The sequence below is a fragment of the Solanum stenotomum genome, chromosome 8, assembly GCF_019186545.1.
Source record: "Solanum stenotomum isolate F172 chromosome 8, ASM1918654v1, whole genome shotgun sequence".
Lineage (NCBI taxonomy): Eukaryota > Viridiplantae > Streptophyta > Magnoliopsida > Solanales > Solanaceae > Solanum > Solanum stenotomum.
In genome coordinates, this window is record NC_064289.1 from 18,616,300 (window position 1) to 18,628,213 (window position 11,914).

At 35.0% G+C, this 11,914-nt stretch overlaps 1 protein-coding gene across 1 annotated transcript; it reads left to right on the plus strand.

Moving 5' to 3' along the window:
- The first annotated feature begins 494 nt into the window (after nucleotides 1-494).
- On the plus strand, nucleotides 495-1,118 carry LOC125873577 (uncharacterized). The gene has a single exon (XM_049554480.1). It carries the CDS (start codon nucleotides 495-497, stop codon nucleotides 1,116-1,118), a length of 624 nt encoding a protein of 207 aa, XP_049410437.1.
- The last annotated feature ends 10,796 nt before the right edge of the window (nucleotides 1,119-11,914 follow it).

An 11,914-nucleotide genomic window follows, 5' to 3' on the forward strand; every position in this document is an offset into this window, starting at 1 on the left:
AGATTTTCGGAAGTTAAGTTTTTCTTTTCAATTCATGAACCTATAATAAATACTATTTAATTAAAGTCTTTTCTTGCAAAACTTTTGTACTATAAATTGAGTTTCTTTTGGTTGAAAAGACAAGCACTCAAAATAAAATACCACTTTCCCTTGAAATGCATTTGTGAGACATGAATCAAAAGGTGAAATCACCAATTCAAGAATAGAAGAGCAACATGGCTTAGCTGAATCCCGAAGATGGAGTTGTTATTTATTCTTCGGATTGCTCGTGGGAGAGACTCCAACTATCTTCAACAAACGTATTAACGTGCCTCTAAGCGAAGCAAATTTTGTTTTGGATTCCTTGTATTTTTATCATTCTTGTTTAGTTGTTCTAACAATTTGAAGATAGTTGTCTCTATGGCATCCACATCAAAAACAAACAGTGTTTCAAATTACCTAATCCTAATTTAAAAATATTTGAAAGAAAAGACTTTCCTAGATGACGTGGAAAGATGAAATTCTTAATAAGACGATTAAAGTTGGCATATGCTCTTGAGAAACCTTGTCCTGAGGCTCCCAGTTCTGAGGTAGCAACGGACGAGGCTACTTTAATTAAAGAACAAATTGCCAAATGGCAAGATGATGATTACTTATGCAAGAATTATATTCTTGGGGGAATGTCCAATAAATATTATGATCAATATTATCTTAAGTGCAAATTTGCTAAGGAGATTAAGGATACTCTTAAAGCTATCCATTTAACAGAAGAGGCGAGTTCAAAGAAATTTCTTGTTTCAAATTATATGAAATTCAAAATGGTTGATGACAAGTCAATCACTGAACAAGTACAAGAATTTCAACTTGTAGCTAATAACATTGCTATATCTGAAATTGCTCTTGATGAAAACTTTCATGTTGGTGCTATTGTCTCAAAACTTCCTCCATCTTGGAAGGAGTACAGAAGCAAACTCTTGTACAAGAAGGAAGATTTGACTCTTGCACAATTATTGCAACACTTGCAAATTGAACAAGAGACACGATATCGTGACAATAACATCTTGAAACAACCTATCAAGAAAGCTCATGTTGTTGAAGAAAAATCTACCAAGAAGGAACCTGACAATAATAAATTTTGAAGGCAAAGAAGAGTAAGAATTTCAAGCGTACTAATTCCAATTCTAAGTCGAATAAATGCTATCATTGTCATAAAATTGGTCACTATGCACGTGATTGTAAAGTTTTTAAGGCTGAAAAGAAGAATAAAAAGACAAATAACAAAAAAAAAGCTTATGGCAATGATCACAGAAGCATTTGTAGCGGAAGATCAAGTGGAATGGTGGATAGACACTGGCGCAACTCGTCATATATCAGGTAATCGAAATCCTTTCACAACCTATGAATTAGTTGGGGCCAATAAAGTTTTGCATATGGGAAACTCATCCCCTGCTAAGGTTGTGGGAAAAGGAACTGTTGAAGTGAAATTCACTTCCAGAAAGATGGTCACATTGATAGACGTATTGCATGTTCCTGATATTCGAAAGAACTTGGTGTCAGGTACGCTTTTTTTGAAGCATGATTTTAAAATGATTTTTGAGGCAGATAAATTTATTTTGTCTAAACAAGGCATGTTTGTTGGAAAAGGTTATTCTACAAATGGAATGTTCAAACTCAATATTGAAAATGAAAATGTTTCTGCTTATGTTGTGGAGTCGTTAGATTTATGGCATGAACGTCTTGGTAATGTGAATTTTAGATCCATTCAACTTATGTTGAAAGATGGATTAATTAAAGACTGTGAAAATGATCATGTTGCTAGTGTATTACCTATAGTAAATGTAAAATAACTAAGAAACCTTTTAAATATGTTGAAATGATATCCACACTTTTAGAGTTAATTGACACTGATATTTGTGAGATGGAATGTTTATCATGTCATGAAAAGAGATATTTATCACTTTCTTTGACGATTACTCAAGGTATACATAAGTCTTTCCATTAAAAACAAAAGATGAGACATTTGAGACTCTTAAAACATATAAAACAGAAGTTGAAAATAAATTGAGTTTGAAGATTAAATCAGTTAGATCTGACAGAGGTGGAGAATATTTAAAATCAGATTTTATTGCTTTTTGTGGAAAAAAAAGGCATTGAGAAACAATTGACTATGTCTTGTACACCACAACAAAATGATGTAGGAGAAAGAAAAAATAGAACTTTCATCGAAATGGTTAACTCTATGCTTTATGGATCTTGTATCACTGAAAATTTGAAGCCTTATTTTCTGCATGTCATATTTTGAATTGAATTTCTTCCAAGAAACATGATTAATCTCCGTATGAGCTTTGGAAGAATCAAAAGTCAAATATAAATTATTTTAAAGTATGAGGTTGTGTAACACCCCAGAGAATTTTTCGAACTAAGACTCGAGCCGTCCTTCATGTGGAGTGAGATTTTACCGAGGAATAAAATTTCTTAAGTGTTAAGTGAAGGTCCCTAGATGTAGCACATTGAGTTCCAAGAAGAGTTGAATTGGAAATAGTCATTTTGGAAAGAATCTGGAAAATTTGGCAAAGTATGGAAAAAAGGTGAGTTTTTGGTCAAATTTGAACAGTCATAAATCCTAGCTCAGGATGAGTTAGGTGTAGTTCCAGTCATGTTAGCAAAGCTCGTAGAATGATCTTTCCAACGCTACCGAGTTTGCTCGATTTCGAGTTCGTATGAGTGAGTTATGCCCTTTGGAAGTTGGGCAGTTGGCAGGGAAATCCGTCCGGAAAATTGTAAAGGTATTTTGGTCTTTTCCCTAGCCATTTCTTTGGGTTATATTGAGGTGTTAGACTGAGTTTTGGATCATTTTTGTCCCATTTTAAAAGAATGAGAGTTAGAGTTCTTGAGAGAAGAGAAGAGGAGGAGAAGAAGAGGAGAAAAGAGAAGAAGAAGCAAAGATTGGTCAAGATCGTCGTGGATTTTAGTCGGGGGTGGTCCCTATTAAGGTATGTGAGTTCTTAGTGTGGATTGATCCTTTCCCCCACACACCAAACTCATTTTATTATTTTGAGAAAAGATTGGATATATTGTTGAAGTTGTTAGGTTGTGTTGTTGATGTTGTGGTTGTGTTGGTTGAAGTTTGTGGTTGTGTAGTTGAAGTTTCTTGTTGGTTTGGTGCATGTTCCCGGATGGAATTATGAGTTGAATCTAGTGTATATTGAGGGTTTTTAATGATTCTAAGTGATTGGGGAAGAAACCATTCGATTTTAGGCGAAATAGGGTGAGAAAACGAGAAAATGAACTTGCTGAAATTTCTGGGTTGGGGGCCTGGCGCGATGCGCCTGCCAGAGCACCCCAAACTCACCCTGAAGTTTTAGGGCTGGCGCTCCGTGCCTTGCAGAGCGTCAAGGATGCCAAGACTTCTCTTTTATCCCCCACTTCCTCTTGCATGTTCCTAGGTATTATACCTATGTTTCATAGTTGTTTTCAACACTCCAAAGTACGTCTAAACATCAAGAATCCCTCCATAGCATGTGATCAAACACCTTTAATTCATAATTCCAATTCAAGGAAAGTTAGTTTCCAAGTCAAGTGAAGTTAGTTTCCAATTCAAGTGAAGTTAGTTTCCAATTCAAGTGAAGTTAGTTTCCAAGTCAAGTGAAGTTAGTTTCCAATTCAAGTGAAGTTAGTTTCCAATTCAAGTGAAGTTAGTTTCCAAGTCAAGTGAAGTTAGTTTCCAATTCAAGTGAAGTTAGTTTCCAATTCAAGTGAAGTTAGTTTCCAAGTCAAGTGAAGTTAGTTTCCAATTCAAGTGAAGTTAGTTTCCAATTCAAGTGAAGTTAGTTTCCAAGTCAAGTGAAGTTAGTTTCCAATTCAAGTGAAGTTAGTTTCCAATTCAAGTGAAGTTAGTTTCCAAGTCAAGTGAAGTTAGTTTCCAATTCAAGTGAAGTTAGTTTCCAATTTAAGTGAAGTTAGTTTCCAAGCCAAGTGAAGTTAGTTTCCAAGTCAAGTGAAGTTAGAAGCCAAGTGAAATTAGAAGTCAAGCTTAGAAGTTAAGTAAGCCCAAGCAAGTCTTCAAAGTTTTCAAGAGTCTTCATTGAACGTTTTAACTTCATTCTAAGGCTCAAGTTCCAAGTTAAGTATACAGTTTCAAGTCGAGTAAAGAGTATCGAGTTTTAGTTAAGTCAAGAGTTTCGAGTTAAGTCAAGAGTCAAGAGTTGAGTTCATTTCTCAAAAGTTATTAGGGAACTAAGTATTCCCAAAGAAGTTTATAAACGTTTTCACATTTAAGATGAGAGGAAACTGAGATTTCCCAAAGAGTTTTGAGCAGTTGAGTACTATCTCTTTTTGATAAAAGATAAGTTTTGCGAAAGAGTTTCTAAAACATGATTAGTATGACAAATCGAGTATGTCATCAATGTTTAAACAGTATGGTTTCTAGATATACCATCAATGTTTAAGCAGGATGAATATCCTGAGTCATCAATGATCATATTAAAAATATGGTTTTGACTTGTTGTTTTTAGAAAGAGGTTTCAAGAGCCTTTGGGCTAAGTTTTGAGTAATTATCTCAACGAAAGAAATATGTGTTTAAAACACTAATGAGCTAAAGTATTTTGGGAGTAGTCTTGAGCACCGAATTAGGGACACGAGTTCATATTAACTCAACTCTCCGTAAGAACCATGTAGCCAAACATAGGATTTCTCGGATCATACTTTTTAAATGATCACGTAAGATTAAGCTAGTGGATCCACTTGGTAAAGATAGCTTCCTATAACGGCCAGGTATAGGATGGTCCTCGGGCAACGTGAGGTAAAGCGTTGTATCATTAGCTTCCTATATCACGACAAGGTATAAGATGGTCCTCGGGCAACGTAAGGTAAAACGTTGTATCATTAGCTTCCTATATCACGGCAAGGTATAGGATGGTCCTCGGGCAACGTGAGGTAAAACGTTGTATCACTACTTAAGCATGTAGTGGTGGTTATCGGTTAAAGAACTCCCACAATAGAAAGAGCTTGGTTCCTCGAGAAGTTCTGCTTAGTGTGGATAGGGGTATGTGACTTCATTCATGCATTGCACAAGTAGACTTCGAAAGGAAGCATGGTATTTTCATGATATTATAAATATGATTTTTATGTCATGTTTTAAATAGTTTTGCAAGCTTTATATATATTGCATGTGTCTCATTGCTTTATATTGAGTTCAGTTATTCGTGAGTTGTACAGAGCCAAGGTAAGTTCTCTTTTGTATTCTTTTCAAGCTTAAGCTGTTGTTTAGCGGTCCAGCTCGCATACTCGTACATTCCATGTACTGATGCCAGTTGGCCTGCATCTTGTTATGATGCAGACGCAGATACCCATGATCAGTATCCAGTACGCCGTTGATCCAGCTGAGCACTCCAGAGTCAGTGGTGAGCCTCCTTGCATTCCGGAGGACTCAATTATTTATCTTCTTAAGTTTTGTTTTATTAGGATGTTGCGGGGTCTGTTCCAACATCCATCTCAGTATTTTAGAGGCTTCATAGACAGTCAGCCAGTCAGTTAGTTTGAGTCTCTCTTTTGTGTATATATATGTAAATATTCTATTTTGAGACTCGAGTTGCCGTTTTGGCCAGATTTTATCCGTTGGTTGTTTTATAACCTTTCATTGCATTGAGTTATGCTTTTGAGATAAGTTTCCGCCGAGTTAAGAAAGTCAGGCCAAGGGTTCGCTTGGGGCCAACAATGGTCTCCGAGTGTCGGTCCCGCCCAGGGTGTAGGCTCGGGGCATGACAGGTTGTTTGGCTCATGTTAGATTACTAGATCAACATTTGACTAAGATTGGATATAGAGGAGTAGATTGTGTATTTATTGGTATTCACAAATCAGTAAGGCTTATAGATTTTTGAATCTTGAGACCCCAAACCCTCACAGAATTATTCAATCGTTGCATGCTAACTTTTTTGAGCATATATTTCCTAAGAAAAAAGAATTTTTGGAACAAGATACAAGTTCTATATCTCCTCTTAAAAGGAAAATAGTTGAGCCTTTGGAAAAAAGTCAACCAAGACGTAGTGCAAGATCAGCCAAACCAAGAGACTCTGGACCTAATTTTCAAGTCTATTTAATTGAAAAGGATCCTGAAACTTATGCTGAAGCAATGTCTTCACATGATGCTCCTTTCTGGCGTGAAGCTATTGATGATGAAATACACTCTATTATATCAAATAATACATGAATTTTATCAGACCTCCCTCTTGGATGTAAGTTTATTGGTTGTAGATGGATCTTTGGAAAGAAATTGAAATCTGATGGTACCTTAGATAAGTACAAAGCTCGTTTGGTAGCAAAAGGTTTTACTCAATTGAAAGATGTTGATTATTTTGATACATTTGCACCTGTAGCTCGAATGACTTTTATTTGACTCTTGATTACTTTAGCCGCAATTCATAGTCTGATAATACATCCAATGGATGTGAAGACTGCATTTCTGAATGGAGATCCAGATGAATAAGTTTACATGAAACAACCAGAAGGATTTGTCGTTTTTGGTCAAGAACACAAAGTTTGTAAGCTTCTCAAATCTCTCTATGGATTAAAACAAGCTCCAAAACAATGGAATGAGAAATTTAGAAGAGTAATGATTTCTAATGGCTACCAAATCAATGGTGGTGATATTTGCATATTTAGCAAATTTCAAGAAAAATCTGATGTTATAATATGTCTTTATGTAGATGGTATGTTGATCTTTGGAACTGATATTGAAATAGTCAAAGAAATAAAATCTTTTCTAGCTTCTCAATTTGAAATGAAAGATCTTGGAGAAGCTGATGTAATTTTGGGTATTAAAATTATAAGATCAGCGAATGGCTTGACTCTTACTCAATCAAGTTATATTGAAAAGGTTCTAAAGAGGTTTGGTCAATTTGACGACACACTTGCTCCTACACCATTTGATCCTAGCATCAAACTAATGCGGAACTCTAGTGATGTTCTTGATAGGTTGACATATTCTCAGATTGTTAGGAGTCTTATGTATGCCATGCATTACCAGGCCGGATATATTGGTTACGCAGTAGGAACTTTGAGCAAGCTTACTAATAATCCTGGAGTTGAACATGGAATGCCTTAATGTGTGTTTTAAGATACCTGAAGGGTTCAATTAATGTTGGTCTACATTATTCTACATTTACAGCTGTTCTTGAAGGCTATAGCGATGCTACTTGAAATTCTGATCCGAATGACTCTAAATTTATTGCTGCTTGGATTTTCACTTTGGCTAGATTAACGATCTCTTGGAAATCAAAGAAGCAAACATGTATTACTCATTCAACCATGGAGTTAGAATTTATAGCTATGTCTTCTACTGGAGAAGAAGTTAATTGGTTGCGATCTATGCTGATAGATATTCCTTTGTGGAGTAAGCCAGTACCACTTTTAACTATCTATTGTGATAATCAAGCTGCTATATTTCGGGCTTCAAGTGATTCTTACAATGGCAAGTCGAGACAAGTTCGTCTCAAACACAATCATGTGAGGAGATTATTGAAGGAAGGCGTGATATCCCTTCAATATGTGAAGTCCAGGTTTAATTTAGCGGATCCTTTGTCTAAAGGGTTAGGAAAAGAGTTAGTGGTGGAAACTTGTAATGAGATAGGAATAAAGCCTGTTGTAAATTAATTGTACTTTATGGTACCCCTACCTAATGATATAATCTTGGGTTCAAAGGGAAAAACAAATAACGTTACAATTGTGAAGCACATCAACAAAATTCCCATTTTAAAAAAAATGAAATAAGCAGATGCGCATGATTGAGATTCTTTTCTCTTAATAAATTTATAAGACCAATCTCGGTTGGAGTTAGTAAGAAAACTCTTGATAAATTTTTTCGATATTCCTACTAAAGAGAGGGATGAGATTATATTCTCTTAATAAGTCTATAAATCGATTTCGATTGGAGTGTGTAGAAACACTCTTGATAGATTTACTGATACTTTGTTGTAAATGAGGATGAGATTAATTTCTCTTCATGAAGTTCATAGACTATTTGGTCGGAGTATGCAAAGTTACTCTTGATGAATTCACTGCATTAAGTGCGAAGTGGAGGCCACTTCAATAAGATTTTTAACAGGAAAATCTTAAAGCACTTGGCTAAAAGGAATCAGGACAAAGGGCCGTAAGGTGTCAAAGGATTTCGATTTTCACCGAAACATAGTAATATGCGTGGAGTATTTCTCTATTTCATTCAATGAACCACTTAGTTCAAGATGCGTTCACTAAGTAGTCAATGAAAGCCTTCACTAGCTAATGGTTCAAGTCCAAAAGACATCATTATTGATGCATGTTGCTAGATTAATGTATCAAAATATTTTTTGGACTTTTCAAAGATAAAAATTTCTTGAAACAAGTGGGGGATTGTAAGAGTTAGTGTTTCAATTAATTTTGAAACAAATTCATCCGTTAAAAGTTTTGAAATAACAAAATACATGAATGTGAGTTGTAACATTCATTTTAGTTTTAATTCTACGTTATAGACTTTTTGCAAGACTCTTTTAAAATTCTACGTTATAGATTTTTGGAAGTTAAGTTTTTCCTTTCAATTCATGAACCTATAATAAATACTATTTAGTTAAAAATCTTTTCTTGCAAAACTTTTGTACTATAAATTGAGTTTCTTTTGGTTGAAAAGACAAGCACTCAAAATAAAAGACTACTTTCCCATGAAATACATTTGTGAGACATTAATCAAAAGGTGAAATCACCAATTCAAGAATAGAAGAGCAACATTCTTGAATGCTACTTGTTTTGTGGCTTAGTTGAATCCCAAAGATAGAGTTGTTATTTATTCTTCCGATTGCTCGTGGAAGTGACTCCAACTATCTTCAAGAAACGTATTAACGTACCTCTAAGCCAAGCAAGTTTTGTTTTGGATTCCTTGTATTTTTACCATTCTTGTTTAGTTGTTCTAACAATTTGAAGATAGTTGTCTCTATGGCATCCACATCAATAAAAAACAATGTTCCAAATTTACCTAATCCTAATTTTGAAATATTTGATGGCAAAGACTTTCCTAGATGGTGTGAAAAGATGGAATTCTTTTTAAGACGATTAAAGTTGACATATGTTCTTGAGAAATCTTGTCCTGAGGCTCCCAGTTCTGAGATAGCAACAGACGAGGCTACTTCAATTAAAGAACAAATTTTCAAATGGCAAGATGATGATTACTTATGCAAGAATTATATTCTTGGAGGAATGTCCAATAAATATTATGATCAATATTATCTTAAGTGCAAATTTGCTAAGGAGATTTAGTGTAATGAACCGGACCCAAAAGGTCATTTTTTTTGATAATTTTGAATAGTCATTTAACTGTAGTTAATTAATTTTCGGGTAATTTAATTATTTTTAGTAATAATGGGTTAAATCTGAATTATTAAAATAGGTTAGTAGGGATTATTACTTTAATTATATAATTAATTTAGAAAAAAAAAAAAAGAGAGATAGGAGAACAACGGAGGAGACGTGCTTTGGGCGGCAGGTACGAAACAATCTGAAACTTGTATAGCATGCATTTATTCTGGTTTGGGGTGGAGACGAAGTGATAATTTTTATTTTTGGTTGCTAGCGAATGAATTCCAGGGAATTGAATCCCTGATGAGTTGGAAAGCACTAAAATAATGTATTATTAACTAGGTTTACATGAAAAAGGAGGAAAGTTTGACATTTGGGTCATGTTGTCGCTGCCACTGGATTTTGTAACCAGTGGCTTCGATTCAATAATATTAATTGTTTATTATGTTATAAATTTAGTTTTTGATATATTAAGATATGTAATTAAACATTAAGTGTATGGTATTATGTGAATACCATTAGAATTATGCTATTGAAAATAATTTGGGACTTAATCCTATGCTTGAAATTTAGGAACTTAATTATATAATTGGGTGAATTTTTGGGTCTAGGCTAAACCTAAAGTAATATGGGTGTTGTTAGTTTCGAAATTTTATTGTAATTATTAATGTGAATAGATTGCTTTGAGTTGAAAGTTCAATGAAAGGAGAAGACTCAAGTTTCGGAGTGAATTCTCGATTGATTGAGGCAAGTGGATTCTAAACCCTTGTTAAGTGTATGAAATTCGTGTATTTCTTTGTGGTATGTGTTTGGGAGTAATGGGACTTGGTGAAGGGTTGACTTGTCCACCTTGATTAATTCTAATGATGAAAAGGGGTAATAAAAGACAATGTGATTAATTGTTTGTGTGTGATGTGTTGAGAATGGTATGAGTACCGGTGTTATAAAGGGAAAGTTTATTACTATAGAATGCGGATTGTAATCCGAGAATGCCAAAGCATATGGGCATTAGCTGATATATTATTGACTTGATTTATTATGTGTGATTGTGTTCTTTACTGAACCCGTATAATTGTGATAATTGAGGTGATTATATGTCATAGCGACATTTGATTTATTGAGATGTTGCATCATCCCCTGTATTTGATATCATATTGTGCACATGCATTGACATGATATTGGGTATGAGTAAAGGTCTAACACGTGGAGATCGTCCGTGTTGAGATTGAGTATGATTATAATGTGCGCACGTAGAGATCGTCCGTGCGAGGAATTGATTTTGATTATAAGTTGGGCACGTGGAGATCGTCCGTGCTAGGGATTGTTTGATTTTTATGATAGCGCGTTGAGATCGTCCGCACAGACATGTGGAGATCGCCCGTGTTGGTATATGGACCTCGCGAGTCCCCCAAGGGTCATGTACACTCGATGTATTTTCGAGGAGTATCATGTATATACGATTGAGAGAGTACTTGATATTCTGAGGCATATCATTTCATTGTGTCATATTGCATTGCATCCCATGACATCCTTTATTCTTGATGATTTTATGTTGTATTGGTGGTTGGAAAGTACTTGATATTTGAGTACCTCTATTCGGTGAACTTGATCTTGTGTGTTGCTGATATTGTGAGTGCCTTTTTGTGGAAGTTGTGATTGATGAATATTGAGTTTGTTGTTGAGGATATGTAATTTGTTAAAGTGATTGTTGTTGAGCGGGGTGCTAGGTAAACTGTGAACTGTTAGGTTGGGTTGGTTTTATGCGGGTTGTAGTTGTGGAAGTTATGTTGGTGTGTAAGGAGTACCCGTATTTTATCCCCTTAGCTTGTGTTTAGAAGTTTACTTGCTGAGTACCGTGTGGTTTGGTACTCACCCCTTGCTTCTACATTTTTGTAAGTTACTAGCCCGACCTTTGTGATAGTTTCTCTTCTCCTTGTCTGAGGCTTCTTATGGAGGTTTGTGAGGTAGCTGTTTGTCATTTCAGCGGACCTTCTTACTCATATTTTTGATCTTGTTCTACTCTAGAAACAATGTCATATGAGATTTGTATTTTTCTTTGAATTAGTTGTAATACTTTAGAGGCTTGTACACGTGACAACCAGGTTTTGGGGGTTAATTAAGTTGACCTTGTTTTCAGCAGTATTTTATAGTATTAGACTTTTATTAATGTTTTACTTCTGCATTCACTATATTAGTTGGGTTTTAGGCTGACTTGTCTTGATGGGATAAGACGAGTGCCATCACGTCCATTTTTGGGTCGTGACATTTGGGATACTCTTAAAGCTATCCATTTAGCAGAAGAGGCGAGTTCAAATAAATTTCTTATTTCAAATTATATGGAGTTCAAAATGGTTGATGACAAGTCAATCACTGAACAAGTATAAGAATTTCAACTTGTAGCTAATAAAATTGTTATATCTGAAATTGCTCTTGATGAAAACTTTCATGTTGGTGCTATTGTCTCAAAACTTCCTCCATCTTGGAAGGAGTATAGAAGCAAACTCTTGTACAAGAAGGAAGATTTGACTCTTGTACAATTATTGCAGCGCTTGCAAATTGAACAAGAGACACGATATCCTGACAATAACATCTTGAAAGAACCTATCAAGAAAGC

Coding starts and splice junctions, on each gene's coding strand:
- LOC125873577 (XM_049554480.1), top strand. CDS start 495: ATGAAATTCTTAATAAGACGATTAAAGTTGGCATATGCTCTTGAGAAA.